Source organism: Kryptolebias marmoratus, linkage group LG19, assembly GCF_001649575.2.
Source record: "Kryptolebias marmoratus isolate JLee-2015 linkage group LG19, ASM164957v2, whole genome shotgun sequence".
Classification (NCBI taxonomy): Eukaryota; Metazoa; Chordata; class Actinopteri; order Cyprinodontiformes; family Rivulidae; genus Kryptolebias; species Kryptolebias marmoratus.
Genome location: NC_051448.1, coordinates 10,662,524 through 10,681,333, shown reverse-complemented (window position 1 = coordinate 10,681,333; position 18,810 = coordinate 10,662,524). Strand labels below are relative to the sequence as shown.

At 42.1% G+C, this 18,810-nt stretch overlaps 1 protein-coding gene across 1 annotated transcript in view; it reads right to left on the bottom strand.

The window, feature by feature from the left end:
• The window catches only part of LOC108240105 (protein tyrosine phosphatase non-receptor type 14), a 36,389-nt gene that overhangs the window by 9,274 nt on the left and 8,305 nt on the right, over positions 1 to 18,810 (bottom strand). The window contains exons 2-11 of the mRNA XM_017423272.3: positions 13,858 to 14,265; positions 12,104 to 12,279; positions 3,555 to 3,652; positions 2,278 to 2,345; positions 1,773 to 1,843; positions 1,352 to 1,439; positions 1,174 to 1,262; positions 977 to 1,064; positions 711 to 793; positions 420 to 480 (exon numbers count right to left, since the gene is read on the bottom strand). Coding sequence (XP_017278761.1) covers positions 420 to 480; positions 711 to 793; positions 977 to 1,064; positions 1,174 to 1,262; positions 1,352 to 1,439; positions 1,773 to 1,843; positions 2,278 to 2,345; positions 3,555 to 3,652; positions 12,104 to 12,279; positions 13,858 to 14,031 — 996 coding nt within the window. The 5' untranslated portion in view covers positions 14,032 to 14,265. The remainder of the gene's footprint in view (positions 1 to 419; positions 481 to 710; positions 794 to 976; positions 1,065 to 1,173; positions 1,263 to 1,351; positions 1,440 to 1,772; positions 1,844 to 2,277; positions 2,346 to 3,554; positions 3,653 to 12,103; positions 12,280 to 13,857; positions 14,266 to 18,810) is intronic.

Below are 18,810 nucleotides of genomic sequence, written 5' to 3'. Positions count from 1 at the left end.
GCACAGTTTTTTTAAAAGTGGTCTTGAGCACTATTTTGTCAAGCTGTCTGAAACTTTTTGTTCATTTTTCTGAGGACTTCGGCTTCTTTTTGTTCCCATTTCTCAAGTTGAATCTACAAATAAATACCGAAGACACTTGTTTACTGTTTTAAATTTGAAGCGCACACTCCACAGTATGCAGCGTCATGGTCAGGTTCAAGGTCTGAACAAAAAGTTAAAAAGCAGGCGAAGTCCAAGGAAAAACTTTTAAAGACCTTAATCTATGAAGACTACTTAAAGAAAAGATTTTAAAAAACAGTTTGGCTGCTTGAAAGCAACGTATAAAAGGAATTTGGGGTGTAATAAAGTTTTGCACATGTAGACTAGAAACAGTCAAACTGAGAATTGTGTTTAAAGCTAACAGATGCTGCAAACTGTACCAGAGACAGGCGATGGTTCCAGGTGGGTCTCCTTCTAATTGGTGCAGGCGAGTGAGTGGGCCTAGTGAGGAAAAATGACATAAGATGTATCAACAAAGGCCAAAATGGTATTTCACCAAACTGTTAGTGCCCTGACTTCTTTATAATCACTGTAAAACTGGTATTACAAACTCTGTTTTGCAATGACATAACCTTCCAAAGGTTTGCTGAACTCAGTTCTACAAAAGTACACTCTGACTGTAGGGCTCTCGTGGCCTTCAGATGGCCTTTCTGTGCAGCCTTGAGACTCACTCTGTGCAGATTTTGTTCTGTTTGTAGAACTTGTGTCTGGCCGTGAAAAGACGAGCGATGTACTTGGCCATTTCCATATCCTCCTGCAGAGACGCACACAATAAGAAAAACATTTCAAGCAACACCGCTCTATTTACTGGATATCAAGCCGGAAGCGGCCTCCGATATTTTCCTTTGCAGTGGCATCTGTCGATGTAGCGTTCCACCTTGCAGAAAGTGTTTTGTGTTCGGGCGTGCCGAGGGGAACCTGCAGACACAACACTCACCATGTGAAAATTGATGGTGTCGTCTCTGCTCGTTATCTCCACTGTGATGGCTGACTTGTTGTGCGCTATGGTACCAATGTCCTTCCACCTGTCGCACACACACACACAGAGACGCATCCAAAAACAATGAATGCAGGCAAGAACTACATTTTCCCACCACACGTTTGTACTGATCCCCAAAAGAGCGAGGCGCTTACTTGTGGAGCATGATGGATCTGCCGTTTCTGTGTTTGACAAACAGTCCGATGAAAGACACCCCAATAAAAATGTCATTTGTGTAGTTGTCCTGCGGGAAAAGGAGGACTATATTGAAGTGGAGCCCTCTTGTTAGCAGTAAAAAAAAAAAAAAGGCTACTGGTGACACATTTTATCCACCTTAGCAAGAAAGCTCTCCTGGCCGAAGATGTCGAGTTTTTCCACCTCTTTGATATACAGCAGTTCTGCCTCAGCGGGCTGCATTCCACTTTAAAGTACAAACATTTAAAACACAAGAAACTTTATTAAAAGGACAGTTCAGATCATTTGAAATGGGTGTTAAGATTTGTAAAAATAGCATTAATGTAAACTGCTATGACAGTTTTGAAATTGGAGTTCTTTTATGACGGCGGCAATCCACTCTGGTTTCTCCAAACTGAGGTCATTCAAGGAGCTATCCACAACAGGTGAGATATTAATTGCTCATAATCTTTCCACAGAACCCCACTTCAAACAATGTTGCTTTTTTTAAAATCAGCCTTTTATCTTTGTCCTGCTCACACATGCACTCATTTAGTTTAGAAAATGAAGCTGCTGATACCAGTGGCTTTTGTGCTCCTCAGCAACTCTCTTGGTCCAGTCCTCCAGCACCTCGTCTCCATTAGGCCAGTTCTGCACAGAACAAAACCAGGTGAACAAAACAGCAAACACGGCAGATGGGAGAAAGAAGAAACAAGCTACAAATCAGGAATGTAAGAATCAGATAAAAGAAGATTAAAGCCAGAGATGGGGACGATAAAGCCATCTCAGTCTTAAAGAGGAGACTTGTAACCCGTTAAAAGCCCTTCAGCCAGGCAGCTTAGTAATTTGAGTAAACCATCATGAATCCGGTGACTGAATAACTGCAACTTATCCAGTAATAGTTATCTGATCTCAATCTCACTCCAAACTCTCACCTCAGATTTGCAGCTCTGTTTGCCTGTCAGTCAGGCATGCGTTAGGAGGAGGGTCACAGTCGCAACAGGAATGTGTGCCTTCAAGCAGCACATTCACCGAGAGGCCAACACAAAACGCTTCATTTAAACCTTAAAAGTCTGAGGACTCACCACTGGGAAGAGAGCGTACTCCCTGAGGAAGTCCTGAGACGGGAAGCCAGTGAAGTCTTGAAAGTCGGCTAAAAATTAGAACCGGAAAAAGAACACATTAAAAAAATACATGTGCTTGATTTAAAAACTGAGTCCTGGAGCAACTTTACACTCTCATAAAAATTATCTGTAAAGCTGAACGTTCACTGAGTTTAATCCTTGTTTTTTTTTTGTCAAATATATTTTACAAAAAGCAAGGATGTATTAAATTGTGCTTTCAAATTGATCATTTTCATTGCATCTGCCATAATAGGACAAAAATAAAACTTTTACCTTACACTGAAAAGTCAAATGTTAAGATATGTTCTTCGGACAGGTGAAGTATTTTAAATATTTTGGGTAGTTGCCTAATAATTATGCAATCTTGGACAAAGGGCAAAAAAATCTCTTTCCTTTGTGAGGAAACCTTTGATAAGGCATACATTTCAAAATGTTTAAGATAGCCTTATTCTGAAAGGTGGTAGCTACACAGTTCACACACACACACAAAAAAAAGCCTAAAGCCTTTCAGATTAACGCCAGTATAGTTTCCTCTTTACAAAACTTGACTGTTCCAGCAAATTCTACAGATAAAAACCATAAAAGATGTCGGTGCAGACTCCTGGAAATAGCGGAATTCCAACAAGTATGCATTCTTTTATTCGATTTTTGCGTTATTTGAAGACATACCCTGTCTAACACGTTAGGGTGCAAAAAAAAAAAAACATCTTCACTAAGAAATCAAAACAACCATTTCTGTCCAGGAATGTGCATATCTGCTTTAATATTCAAGATTGCAAAAAAAAAAAAAAATCTCGACACTATCAACCCACATGTGTGCAAGCCATCTTCCTAACACGGTCATTCCTCAGATAGGGCTTGTACGGAGCACTAAGTGCTGTTTGTCAGACAAAAGCGGAGGCTGCTCTCCTCCTGACAGATAAGAGTCTTCCTCCCGCAGCTGAAGCAAACCTTGGAGCTGCTGATAAGCTAAATGTCTGTTTACATTCCCCCTGGGACACAGACGGCACCCGGGAACAAGCCAGAGAGGACGGAGTGGGGGGCTGTGTGCATATGTGCTCGTGTTAGGATTGATAGGAACTCAAGTGGACTGGGTTCTCCCTCGGGTATGCAGCCTTATAAGGCAGGAGAGTCGAGATGACCTGCAGAGGCATGAGTTGCGAGCGCTCCTCTCTCCGTTGCTGGTCGACTTTCTAGTAAATCATTACAAGTTTTCGCCGCCCGAGCGCGAGTTTTACCTTGTACTGCTAGGCCAGCTAGTCTGATGCCCTGCTCCACGGTGCACGGGAGGCGTCCATTCAGCACCTCCTTCTTCACCTGCAGGTAATACTGGTACCTACAAAGACAGGAGGGGAGTTTGGTAAAGAATTTTTTTAAAAAATGAGAAAGAAACAAATTTCTTTCAGTTTACTTCAGACTCTGGCTGCTGTTTCACTCGTTCTCGGTCCAGCCCTTATATCTGACTGTGGCAGCATATTGTCCACTTAGTGCTACGAAATGATGGAAGGACAAAAGTAGACGTGTCGGGCCTAAAAATGTATTTATCGTCATTTTCAGGTCATGAGCTGTCCGCCTAAATTTTGAAGATAAGACACTTTTTCGAGGACAGTAATGTTTATATTTTGGGCAGAGAAGATAGATGGTTTGAGAACAAACCTAAGAAAAAATGGTAAATGGACTGTAGTTATATAGCACCTTTCTAGCCAACCAGGCTACTTGAAGCATTTCACATCACAATCTGGGCCCTTATTTACCTCACTGACCCGTCCACAAACATTCATACAGCCTCTACTACATCTCTACAAAGCTAATCTGAATAAATCGTTCTATTGGTGCTTTAGATCACATTCATACACCGACGGGAAACACATCGAAGACAATGAGGGGTTCAGGGTCTTGCCCAGGGACCCTTCGACATGACCGCTGGCAGGACTCAAACCTCTGTCTTGTAAACGTCTTTATCTCAGGGGTTTGAGCAGTCGTCCTCTAATGAGAGAGTCAGACCAAGATTAAATGGTGCAGATCTGCAGTTCCAATCTTCCATTACATACAATACAGTTTTGAATCTAATCCCCCAGTCAGTTTCACACCAACTTGCACCCTCATATCTGTGGCCAAAACATCTCTCATGTGGACGAGTCCAACAAATACCTGAACAACTCTCAGGAGGGAGAGTGATTTGCTCGTGAGTTCAGCTTGCAGTTGCCTTTAACTCTTAGAAAATTGGTTTTATGTGTGAACCTGTGTTTGGTACGAGCTAATAAGTACTTTAGCTAGTTACTCGATAAAGTACAAGTCCATTTGTGATTTTGTTGTTCAAAAAGAACACCTACAAAGTATTTTAAATAGTTACTAGCTAAGATGTCTGTTTAAGTAGACATAATAAGGGTCCATTTCTTGAGCTCATGGGTGTTTTTATGCTTGAATAATTCAAAAAGTTGAAGTTAAATGACTTTTTTAAACAAAAACAGTCAGGTACTGGACTGAAAATGAGTGAAAAAGCAGCCAAAGTTCTAAGTAAAACTTTGAAAGACTTTCAGAAAGCCAGAAGAACTATTAACTTGGTTCTAGCTCGTTTAGTTTAGTTATTAAAAGACCTGTCTATTGGAAGATGATGTGTCATTAAAGTTAATGAACAAAACTAAGGTACCAGGGTTGGCTGCAAAAAGTCAATCTTGGGGTTGTTTGGCTCTAAAGGGAAAACTTTAAATCAACCTAGGTGGTTTGTAGCATCGCACATTCATTTCTTTAAGAAACGTTTAGAATTTTACAGCTTTTGTAAAATTCTAATTGGAAAACATGGCAAGTTCAAGCTTGACACATTTGTCCAAAAAAAGCAAGGCCAGCCTTGCGCTTTAGCGACTGCGGAATTCCAAACAACGTGACACCACGCAGAGATATTCTGCTTCTGCTCTGCGCGACAGAAAATGTGCGTCAGGACCGTACTGGCAGCGGTCCTGGCCACTCTGAACGAAGCCAGGGGCCCGCTGCACAAGTGAGGAATGAGTGAATCACCTCTGTTTGAAATACCACTGACTCATTTCTGACTTGGCTGGAATGCCAAGTAGAAGCTAAACAAAAATGATTTTATAGGTCCGTAAATTTTTTGCAGGGGACAGAAAGTATGTAGCGCCGAGCTGAGGTATCGAAAAAGAGGGGCATTGAAAGAAAAAGCGCTGTGCAAACGAGGGACAAACTTTCACCGTGGTTTTGGAGAGAGGTGGTTTTTTGGCGAGTGTAAGCCGATACGATGACGGTGCTCAGTTGCTAAAACCCACTCGCTAACTTCAGAAAGTGTGGTGAGAGTCAGAAAACCAAGACGCTGAAGTTTCTGAGCTCCCTTTGTCCACTTTTAGTCTTCGTGCAGCTGGATGTTTGTCTTTTAAAGAATCAGAGTGACCACACAGGAGGAAAGGGAGGATTATCAGGGTGACTGGGCTCAGCTGCTTTAACACTTGCACGCCGTTTCCTGTTTGCTGCCATGGCAACCGCAGGCTTTCCAATATGAACTGTGAGCCGCCTCCTCTGACACACATTGACACACAAGTTAATGCGTAGACGGCCCCATGCTCGAGTGACCGAGTCAATGTGGAAACAACACGGTTGCACCATTAGCACAGATAAATGCTCAGAAAAAAAACGTTTATTCGCCTTCACGCTTCCTGAGCCTCGTAGATTCTTGCGTGCGTTCTCATATCCACCGCCTCACATTTTTTAATAGTTCATACTTTCTGTCACATTCTCCCCGCTGTTTTCTTTTTTGAGCTCCTCTCGGCGTACTCCCGGGCCTATAATCTGACCCTGCCCTCCTCCCCTGTCATTACACCCGTTGGCTCGAATGCCATTCTGTTCCCGTGGCAACCCTCTAATTAGGCAACCTCAACCACAGAGGCTACAGCAAAGGGGCGGGGCCTGATGTGGTCAGAAGAGGAGGAGCCTTGTGGAAAAAAAAAACAAAAACCTTTCATACGATTGTGGACTTTTGTTTTTACAAACGCTTCGTATTTTGCCCTGCAGCCTCTGTATGAGGTCTGGGGAAAAGTTGAGGTTGGCGGTGGTTGGTTCCCATCCTGAGGTCGAATGGTAACAACATGATGGTGTTTATATACATGTGGGGCCAGCGGTGGTAAGGCGGACCGTAAACTGTTGAAATAACTCGGCATAGGTTTAAAGTTTGACAGTAAAAAGCAGTGAAAGGTTCCATCAGAGTATAAATCTCACTAAACTTACCTTAGAACAAGGAGTTACTGAGGTTTGGGGGGGGTTTTTTTAACTCAAAAAAACTTCCTATACACTTCTGACCACGTAAACATTTATAATTAAACGCAATTAGCATTGTAGTTATTGGCACAGAACTATATGCAAGCGCAAATAATGGGAGTGGCAGCTAGCTGTAGCGCCTCAGATATGTCCCACGCATTCCTTAAAGCCGAGCATTCCTTGAAGGAATTCATATCGCCCGCCAGAGTCTTAAACTAAAAGTTGGCTTCACGACGAGAAGGGGCGGTTGTAGACGTTCATCCATAGATTACTTTCCGAGCGGAGCGTGTCACTAAAATCTGTCCAATAGTTCATAAGCAATTTTGCTAACAGACAGAGTTCACTCCAACAGCTGATGCAAAGATCTCACACAGTGTGTAGTACTGGGAGGATGTGTTGGGAATGACTCTCAGCCACTACCACGCTTATATTTAGTTCAATATCTGTAAAGCTGGCTGAGCTGAAGTTATTTTCTGTTTGCTAAGGTTACTTAGCTGTGACAGCCATCTTGAAACTAAAACCGAAAGTTAATTAGTTTAGTTTATGTCCACTCAATGATTAGTGTTTCAGAGTTTCATTAAAATCCACCCAGCAGTTTGTGAGATATTTTTTCCCTAACACAGCCGGCAACTGAACACACACACACAGACATGGACAAAAAAACCATCTATTTCTTCAAACTGACGTCATTCAACCTGAACGATATCAGCTGTTCATAACGCTTCCACAGACCCGACCTCTCCCTTCGAGACAAAACGGTTTTACGATCCTGGCCGACATGCCTGCTCATACTTGTGCACAAAGAAGGCCCTTTAGTAACACACACCTGGCATGTTGTGTATGTCAGCGTGACATCACAACCCCGTAACATCCACGGGCGTGAGGTCGAGCCTCTCTCTCTCTCTCTCTCTCTCTCCTGTTTTTTTTTTTTTTTTTTTAATTTCCATCGCTGCAGAGTACTGTGCTGGCAGCCCAGACACCGTCACGAGCACAAAGGGCCTTTTATGAACCCACGCATGTCCAAGCCCCACTCCGAGACGTGCTGCCAGATGTCCGAGCGGCTCGGACGACAGGCCTGCGAGCATATGCGCACGCATGAGCGAACGTGAGCATGTGTGTACATATGGCTGAACCCCCCCCCTCTGCAGCGGTATGACCCTGAGTATGACCCCCCTCCACCCCCCCTCCACCGTCCAGACTGTTCATGTGGGAGGCAGGATTTCACTTTGAAATGTGTTGAATCAGCAAGGGGCACAACAGCGTACAGCCGTGTGTGTGTGTGTGTGTGTGTGTAACAAGGAGTGTGTGTTGGTGAAAACTAGCAGAACAAAGCTTGGATTTCAAGCCTGTCAGTGACGGGGTAGCCTTTAGGGGCTGCTGAGGCCAGCTGGCCCTGCTCCGGTCAACAGCTCGCCTTTTAGGTTCCTCACTTTCTCTCCCCCGAGCCAGTTTTCCTCTCCCTCACATCAGGGAACAGAAGGGTTCGACCACACGCACCGTCTACGACTCGCCGTCCCCAAGATCTGCTGAAATTAGACCCACAGGAGGTCTAATTACGAGTGGTTCACAAATTGTAGACAGCGTTAAAATCTGTTTGAATGCGGAGAACGAAGCGATTAATCAGTCACCGGGGAATCGTTTAGTCCTTTAATTGTTTCTGCACTACGGCAAAGTGCTGACATTAGTTTTATGGAGCCTTTGATGCAGCTGAATTCTCATTGAGCTGATGATCATTTAAGGTTTTTTTTTTTTTTTGGTTTGTCCTGCAACTTATATTATCAGTTACAGGTGCAGTTTAGTTTTGAATGAAGACAACAGCAGCAGCTCCAAGACAGAGACGGACAGACTCTGGTCGTCTTTATTAAAAGAAGGAGAAAAAAAACATTTATGTTTTTTCTGTTGAAAGCATACATTTGTTTTAACCAACTCATCCCGCTCCGATTCTATATTTTGTATTTTCTTATAGTGGTCGCCTTTTTCTAAAGACTTTCTCATTTTTATTGTTGAATTTGCATAAAGGTTTTTATTATCAGTGAAAGGAAGATAAAAGGTAACCACAATGGGAAAAAAAAGGCTTTACATCTAATATCACCTGTCAAACTTAAAATAATCTGATAAAGAAGCTGCTGCTGGGGTATCTACATAGATTCAGTTAAAGAGATAGTTCAGACCTTTTGAAGTGGGATTCTGTGGAAAGCGTAGCCCCCAGGTAAGATACTAATTCTTCACAGCTTTTCTACGGGAGCCCACTTTAAAACATCTGGAGCATTGCTTTAAGGAGATAACTTTGTTGACCGTTTTTGCACCATAAGTCCACCTGTAGTTCTCTGTTTATGTTATTAAAAGTATGAAATCAAACATTAAGAACTATCCTGAACTCTAACAAATGGTGCAGTCTGAAAGAGTTTACTCCAGTAGTTTTCCTGATTTATTTATATGCAGTTCTGAAATGTGGGTACGCACTCGATATAAATAAAATACTCAGCTGAATCTGCCAAAAACCACGTGGAAGCTTAAGTCACGTGACCAACCTACATTAATTAGGCTGGTTGTAGTCTGTGCAGGTAAACAGATGTGACGGAAGCGGACAAACGCAGAACCTGAGAGAAGATGTTTAGGTGGAAATGTGAGAGAAGCTGCTGCTAAACGCAAAAGAAAAGAGAAAAAACGAGAACTGCCAAGAATAAATCACAACTTTGGCTTACAAATCTTTTCATTTAAGGAGACATTAACCATCAGTGTGAGAAAAATATGTAAGGATTTTGTTTATTACTTTACAAAAAAAAAAAAAATTAACTTTTGACCGATCTTTGTGACCTTTAACGGACCCCATCTCATTACCTGAACCTGCTGAGGATGAATTTGCTGATATCAAGATCACAAATCTTGCAGAAGTTTTAGGCAGAACCTCAGTATTAAATAAACTATTTTAGGTTTCCATTTGTTGGTCATTTAAATGGAAACACAGTTCATAAAAAGCAAATACTGAAAATTTCTTTGACATACATTGGAGGTTAGCACTGACAAATCTATTGCAAAACATGGGAAATAAATTCTGATTTTTATGTTTTGGCCAATAAATTACTTAAGAGCAAGAGTATATATTATTAAAATTCCTTAAAGATTTGAGCTGTACTGTTGTTAATTTAGCCATCTGAATGAAGAAAAAAAGAAAAAGAGAGGGGGGGGGTAACGGATGAATGGATAAACGGGAAGAGCCTGGGATCCAGTTTCACGTTACACATCAGTCAAACCCTGAACTTCAAAGACGTGACCACATTAAACAACCTCGCATCACGCTCCCTGCTCTTCTGCTTCCAGGCTAAAAAGAAGAAGAAAAAAGAAAAGCTGAGATTTAAATTGTTTGATTCACGTTGTTGAGGTTTCTTTTTTTTTTTTTTGAGTTTTCCACACTACTTTAAGAGTCTGAATTTGATCACAAACATATAAAAGTTAAGCAGGAAGCACATGCACCTTGCAAGCTCAGACCACGTAAATACCAAAGCACAGACTTAAAGCTGAAACCTGCTGCCAAACTTTTACTTTTCTCTGTCCCCACATGCCCTACTTTTTGCCTCTGTCAGTCCTGCCCCCCACCCCCCCTAGGTGTGTAGTAGAGCTCTGCTCCACTGGATCTGATCCAGCTCAACTTTCGGATTGTAAATTATCCACTTTAAAAAAAGGAGAGAGAGAGAGAGAGAGAGAGAGAGAGATAGGTCGCATGTGTTCAATCCTGTAAAAAATTAATTGGATTGTGACAGCGAGGGAGCTGATGCATTTTGATTTATTAGAAAACACTTAAAAAAGTGGTAACGGGTAATAAAAGAAAGTTTTGAACTTGTGTGAAAAGGTTATGGAGATTGTTTTCAACTTGAAGCACAGCAGAATGGGACGGGGCTTTTAGAAAAGTTGCCCCCGGGGGAGCATGTATGATCTTACAATGTGGTGTATTGTAGCTAACTCTTCTGACAGGGCTGCAGCTGGCTTCTGAGAGGATTCTTAAGGCTGGGGGGTGTCTGTGAGGTGTGCAAGTGTGTGTGTGTGCATATGTTTTGTAAACCAGACGTTCCCCCTCCCCCTTTATCCCCCAGCACTTCTGCGGGGAGGAATGTGTGGTCCGCCTCCTACGCTGGACGGCTGTGCCAACATTCCTGACAAACAGAAGAAGAAGAAGAAGAAGAAGAAGAAAGAGGAGGGGAGGCGAGGGTGGGCGAACAAGGAGGACAACGAAGGGACACTGAGAAGATGACTGGAACTCTTTGGTCCTAAAGACGCGGAGGTCTGCCCTCGATAAAAAAGGAGTAAAGGTGACACCATGTCCAGGGATTGTGACGAGAAAGGGGGGGGGGCGCTTGAGAAAAAGAGAAACCATTGTTTCCTAAATTGCCCCCAAGGCCTCCATCATAACCTCCGCCACCCCATAACCCCCCCGCCCCTCTCTGTCCCCTCATGCACACACATCATAAAGTCCTGCAGGGGATTCCTGGAATACCATCCTTTTACCCGACCAGATCCTGGTTTCTGTACGACACACACACACACACTCCCAACGCGTGCTGCCATCCCAAACTGCAGCTTCTCGACAACAACTCGTTTCCGTGCGCCGCTACCCCCACTTCGTGTCGTGTCCTGCCCCTCGGAAAAAACTGAGGACATTCAGCGCAAGAAATGGTTAATAAACAAGCACACACCTTCAAATTAACTCTTGTGTCAAAATTTCAAGCTGCGACCTGCCGCCGACCTATCCCACAGACAGAGAGGCAGAGGCCACAGATTCAGCAGCTCAGTGCGAGGCTGAGTGTGTGTGTGTGTGTGTGTGTGTGTGTGTGTGTTTGAGCGAGGATCAGTCTGAGATGCCAGACTTATCCGTTACATGCTGACCCCTGCATGCACTCTTTATAGATACCTCATTCACCCTCCTGCCAACAGAGAGGCTGGTAGAAGAAAAGAAAAAAACTGGTGCCGCCGATTTTGGGTCATCCTCCTTCTGACTCTTAAAACCACAAAAGGTTTTGTACTCTAGTCATTTATTTATTTAAGCAGCTTAGAATCACTTCTTTCTCCTCGAAAGACAAAAATAAATAAATAAAATAAAAAGCCACCCCTCTTTTTTTTTTGGGGTGCCGCTTGTCTGTCTGTTGGCAAAATATCTCATGATCCACTGGATGGATTTTAATGAAACTCTGAGAAAGTAATCGCTGGATTTACATTTATAACTGATTAACTTTCAGAATCAACCCGATTCACGATGGCCACCACCTTAAACCTCCTCAGCAAACATGAAATTTGCTATATATAAGTCAGTTTTGCAGATATTGAGCTAAAATTTGGTGTGGTAGTAGCTGAGAGTCATTCAGAACACATACTCTGAGCATGAGAGCTTGCAAAAATCACACCTAAACAACACTTCGACCAAAACGGTTACATCCCCATCCCTTCTACACATGAAATGATCTTAGTCTAAAACTCTGGTGACATGCATTCCCTCACCTGGTGACAACAAAAAGTACGTCCAGAAACTCGTTACCTGGTGGCTTCTTGCTCCAGGCGGGAAACACTGGGAACGTAGAACATGACTCCAAAAAAGAGCACCGGCTCGTTGCCAAACTTGTCCAGCTGCTTCTTGAGGGGTTTCTCGAGCTCTACCCAGCGCTGGGCTGGGACCTGGGTCTTCCCTTGGAACCACAGCCCAAAGTAATGAGTCTGCAGACCAGAGAGAGAGGAGGTCATTATGGCACACATGGCAGAAGGAAAGACCGGAGGGGAAACGGCAATAAAGAGCAACAAACGTTAAAAATATGATTTTCCTGAAATCAAAACACAAAAGAGACAAAGGAAATAGAGGAGTGTGAGAGGAGTGTGAGAGTTGGGAGTTAGTTAGAAACAACAAGAAGCAAAGCAGTATCTGAAGTTCAATAAATTAACTAAAACACCTTCACGTTTACAGGCAGAGTATTAAAATAGTTCAGGTCCTATCAGACTAACAGAACTGCTTTAGTCAACGTCTCACTTCCATTAAGGCTGTAACACCTGAAGGCTTCACCTTAAACCTGCATCTTAGTTGAGTCTTCTCAATTATTCCCACCAGCGATATGAAGACATGGATTTACCTCCCAGTTACATCTGAAGAGGAACCTCCTTTAATTCAATGACACCAAATCCGGCTGTAATGAGTCCTATTTGGTCCACCTTTCTTTATCAGCAGTTTTAAATTGAAACATAAGCGAGATGAAGTAAATCCTCTTGATGTCTGCTTGGATTCGTTGAATTTTAATGTTTCCATGGCAGTTATCAGCTGTTATTGCTTATAAAAATGTGCTACAGACATAAAGTTGACCATTTTATCAGGAGATCAATGTTCAAGCTTAAAGAAAAAGGAGAATAACTTAGATTTTTGTAGACTATTAGATCTTTAAGAAGAGCTCTGGAAAAAAAAGACAAAACTAGACAAAAATCAGCGGTAAAGGAGAACAATAGAAGCACCACCATGTGTTTTCAGCAGCATCACAAAGAAGTTAGTCCACGTTTAATTTGCGATATTTTTATGCTTCTTAAATGCTCGAAGCTTCAGCCGCAGCACAAATACAAACACTGAAGGTCCAGGAGATGATGTGCGTTCATGAGGCCGGTAGCTGCCAAAGTTGTGGTGTTCCACCTCCCCATTTATAACATCACTGACACCTGACAAATATCACGACACCACGTGAGCATGCACGACACAGCCCCCCTCTCTACATCACTTTTTCAGCAGCTCCAACACACCAAAACACACATTATTACTCGGCTTTTTGATCAACGATTCAAAAACCAACAGTGAAGATAATAAACGGAAAGACACATATGAGATATATGTGTTTGTAGGTAGTGAGAGAAGTAGCAAAACCAAAAAAAAAAAGCAGAAATTCATTTGTATTTTGGATGTGTGTGCAAGTTTAAAGAAGCTTTAACGAATGGTTGAGAAAAGTCCAGGTGAGAGGGACAAAAAGAGACAAAGAAGGTTCATTAAGACAGGAGTACAGAGGTAGACAAGCTTCGTTAGAGACAAATAAAGACCCTGCAGGAGATGGACAGCAGAGGACAGGGGGACACGCACAGGTCGTCAGAAGCAGCAAACAACGTAAACACATCCTTTAATATGGCCCACCTAATCAGGTGCTGATCATTTATGATTTAAGTTGGGTCAAAAAGGCATTTACAATCAAATGTCCACATAACGCAAGTATTGCCTGATATATAATGTAAAACCAGCATGTAGTCAGTGTCACAGAGAGCAGGACTAACCTCCCGGAGCTCCAGCCTTTGGGCCACCATCTCTAAACACTCCTGTCCCGTGCTCTCCACCGACAGGGTGCATTCGATCACGTTGGTGTCCAGCAGGTGGATCCGTGTCACAAAGGAGTTTTTGCTCAGGACGTTGTAGCGCCGCGTGCGCCGCAGCTTCAGCCGGAAGGGCATGGCTGGCCGAGGCGGGGGTCGCAGCGGAGTCAAAGGTCAAAAGTCACTTGAGAGCACGCGAGGGGTAAAGAGGGGCCGACGGCCTCTATGACCTGGCTGCTGCCCTCCTCACTCTCCCACGATGCCAGCCACACCACCGGGCGGAGAGATGCACCCAGGCAAGGCGCTGGCCCATTCCCAAAGCTGTCCGGCGAGGAGGAGGAGGAGGAGGAGGAAGAGGAGGTTGAATAGATGCTGCGAAGAAAGAATAAACAAAAAGGACATGTAAGAAACAACAAAAAATACTTTTGCAGAATCTTTCAGAACATTCCTTTCCTGTCTGAGCTCGTAAAGATTACGGATATTATAATCAGTAAATAGTCCTCCTATCAAATCCTCCCACATCATATTTCAAAGTATTGTCTTCCTCCCTGCATCCTATAAAAACAGAAGCAGAAGACACACGGAGCTGGCAGAATCACCAGTGAGAAGACTAGCAGCAGTCTGGTGCTAGCAGGGGCAACAATGGAAAGACTGCAGGTAGCTGAAGCCTGCAGTCCGGGGGCCCGGCATCAGGCAGAGACATAAAGCTATGGATGGATGGACATCAAACAGCTGGACAGACGTCCATCTGAACCCAGCAGCTGCCTTTAAAGAACTAATGAAGCTTCAAAGTTTCGTTTCTGCCTGGTTGGGAAGCCTTCAGCTTTCTTTTTCATCCACCCTGTCCCGTTTCTCTGTCCAATAACAGCACACTGGAGGACACGGAGAAGCAGAGATCACACACATATGGGCCATACTCGTTTTATTTTATATTATTTTAGTTTAGCCAGCTCCTGTCACAAAACAGAAAGCTAGAAATGCACCGATTGCTTAGAAGGTGACCAGAATCGACCAATTTTCAGGTTAACCAGTGATTGGCAGATTTGGCACTAAAAGTCCAACTAATAAGCCTATATGCTGTTTTTTGTTTTGTTTTTTCTGTTTATGAAAAGCATTATTGTGAAGTAGGGGTGGAAATCTTTAGGGACCTCAAAATCCAGTTCATATTACAATTCAGATGGCTGTGATGTGATCCTGAAACTTAAATGACTGTACCTTATTTTACTTAAATAAACACTGATTTATGTATTTTCACACCTAATACAAAGTGCATAAAAACATTTGCCAAAAAATAAAAAATAAAAACTATAAATTCCAAGCTGCGGACCAACAATTAGCACAAATGCTAACTTAACACTGAAAACATCATAGAAAAGCTAACATGATTAGCTTTGTGTTCATCACTGGAAACCATATTTTTCTAATTTAAAACCATAAAACAAACAGAAAAAAGTAAATATTTATTACTTTATTTGTTATTATTTATTCGTCACCACAAGTTACAAAAAACGATTGAATGATTCAACAATCCAACACATCTAACAGTAAATATGAGGTTTTTTTTTTTTACAGAATATTAGATTGGAGACTGATGCTATTGATTTGAAATTTGAGAACCTGAAAGAAAAAGTGTTTGTTTGATTATTGATATATAACAAAGTATTGTGAAATAGTAATGTAGTTGTTCATGTTGATTTATTAGTTGAGTTGTAATTGTTTTTGTTTTTTTTAAAACTGTAAATGTTTTTGAATGAGCACACTGTCTTTTTCCTTTTACACAAACCAGAAATTATTTATTGGATATATATATAAAAATAAGATTAGATCGAAAGATTAGATAGACACGTTTCAGGTCAAACCTTGGCAAACATTGGAAACTGGAATTGATGCATCTTGACAGAAAACAAATTAATCTGTCAGTAACAAACTCATAAAACTGAAGTGCAATCGCCTGGGTGAGGAAAGATAAACCCAAACACACACACACACACACACGGTGGTTTTGAGGTGGAGAAAACACTTTAAACCCGTCTTCGAGTAAGTCATTAATTCTTGTGTCTAAAATGAAAGCACTTAAAGTCTGTCAGGATATTACCACACAAACACATATAGATCCATATTCACTGCTTTCACACATGTGGACAGCCTGCAGTACACAAAGACAAGCCTAAAGAATAAATAAAACAGAATTTTTTTAAAAACTTGCTGGAAATACTAATGAGGTTTCAAATAGGTGAAAGAAAGGAACCTCATTGGACAAGAACTAGATCACAACAACATGCTCCACACCTCCTGAGCTGCGAAGGAGCAAGGAGTTTGGGTCCAAAAGAAGGAAGCTAAATGTCAATTAAATAGAAATAGAAAAGAAAATGTTGAATGGGACACAAGAAGGCTCCAGTACGAGCGAGACGAGGAGCAGAAAAGGAGGAAAGAGGAGGAGGGGTGGATGTGTTGCTTCTTGTCCAAGGCTCTGGCAAAGTCGGCTTGGATCCCGGCCCAGATTCCTTTCTGCCCTGTCGGGAAAAACAGAGCACACCTGACACAAGCATGCACCACACGGAGGAACTGTGTGTGTGTGTGAGATAAAGGCTGACTGAGCAGGGTAAAAACTCAGCTAAGGCAACCTGAATGAGAGCTGTCACGCATCCACACATCTGTGATGTTTGCTACAATTTCAACCACACTTGCTTCACACTCATCTATTGCAGCAGCGTTCTGGAACCCACGGTGCATTTCTCTCCTCTGAAGCCGTCCGAAAAACAGCAGCTTGTCGTTTGTCATCGTTTTCCTTCTCGATTCACCGAGTTGCAATGAGTGGAACTCTGTGAGTAAAAATCGGCTCAGCCCTTTGGAGACGTGACATCAGAGGTCATGTGACCTAAACCTGAACCCAAACAGCTTCAGATCTTTTAAAAAGGCGCACTTTGGTGTTTTTTGAACAATTTACGTTGTTTTACGCTCTTTGAAGAGTGGCAGTGTGCAGAAATATTGATTCGTTTTAGCTGAACTAACGAGCTAATGGCTGGTCTGAGCGGGGGCTGGGTTCCAAAGCGGATTTCTGCCATCTTAAAAACAACTCCAGACTCAAACTGTTTCACAAACCTTAACAGCACTATCAGTTTCATATTACACAGTCAGTCCGACAGAAATCTTTTGATATTCCCGCCAAAAGAGGCCAAGAGTGGAACAAAAGTGCTCCAGCTAGCTGGTGCCCCTAGCTGCATTTGTAAATGACTGTAGGAATCCATGTAAATGCAAAACTGGCTGCACTTTAAAGGTTTATAAATCAGCATTCCAACAAACCGCTAACAAATTTATGAGATTGGAGTTGTTTGAATCCGGCTTTAATCCACTTTGGTTTGGACTCAGACCAGCACAGATTAGCCTTTATGTCGTCTGTTCAATCCAAACTGATTTCCATCTCTACATACTCAGATTTTATCTACAACAGGTAAGATATTATTGGTTCATAACCATTCCACAGAACCTCATTTCAGCTCATCTGAACTACAACCCCAAATCTGAAAAAGCAGGGACGTTGTGGAAAGTGGAAATAAAAACAGATCTCATAAACTTGTGTTTTTTTCCCCACCGTGTAAAAATATCAAATGTTTACAGTAAGAAATTGTACAATTTTTACAAAGAAATGTGGTCATGTTTAATTTTATGGCACTGGGTATAAAAAGAGCATTTCAGAGAGGCTGAAGCTCTCAGAAGTAAAGATGAGCAGAGGTTTATATAAAATTGTGTCACAAATTGACGCATTCCATTTTTGTTTACATTTTAGCACAAGTCCCAGCTGTTTGGAACTGGCGTTGTATCGTTTTAACGGTAAAACCTTTCCAGGCTGCCTCGGGACGTTTTCCCAAGCGTGGAAATCTGCAGGATCCCCTTTAACAAGCACACGGATGTTGATGACAAACAGGGACACATACTTTCACCGTTGAGCACAAACGTAGACATGCATGAACAGGGAACACCACAAACACATACAAAACATCTCACACACACACCGGGTTCCTCAGAGGGTTAGCCAAAGGACTAGACAACATTCGGTGCAACTCTAACCCAGCAATCAGCGGCACGGTGTGGGGGTGTGCGGTTTGAGTCGAGCAGACAAAAGGACGGACAATAGTTTGGGATCAAACCAACTCCTTTATGCAAAAACATAAATAAAATGCAGCTGTAATCCCGCGCAGCATTTTGCCCCAACCGTCGTGTTTATTTCCAGCGTGCAAAAACAGCTCGTACGCTTATAAATCTGCACGTTGTAATTTTGTGGCGTGGGGGGAAACCGAAGGAGAAAACGATGGGAGAAGGGTTGGTTTTTTTATTCTTAAGAGTAGTGAACTTTGTCTAAATACGTAAGAAAACATTCCCATCTTTGTTGCATTTTTTTTTTGTTTCCAAGACTTCCCCAAACTGATATAAAGAGATGCATTCTTTTTTGTTTTGTTTTCCTTTGTGTTTAAACCACGTTACCACACAGTTACTTAGATATTTTCTTTCAAAACAGTTTGCATTTTCAAAGCCGTTTTTTTTTTTTTCTTATAGTCATGACACAAGATGACACTCCTCAAATTAAATGATAATCAAAAAATAAAACCAGACAAGATCACACACTGGAGACTGTTTAATTTAAACTGAACATCACAGAAATTGTTGAGTTTGCATCATTTCCACATTAAATAACCAACCTGTGTTGCATACCTAGTCAGACTAAAATTTAATCAAGCATTTGTCACAAAAATGTCAACAGTATACTAAGGTCTTGGCTTAATTTTTTTTTATCATTATTTTTTATTTTTTTAAATCAGATTTTTGTTCCAACCTGTTCTCATCAGCAGATTATAAACTGTTGTTTTGTAACCCATAATATAATCTGCCCAAGCAATCGAAACAAACTTAAACCCCCCC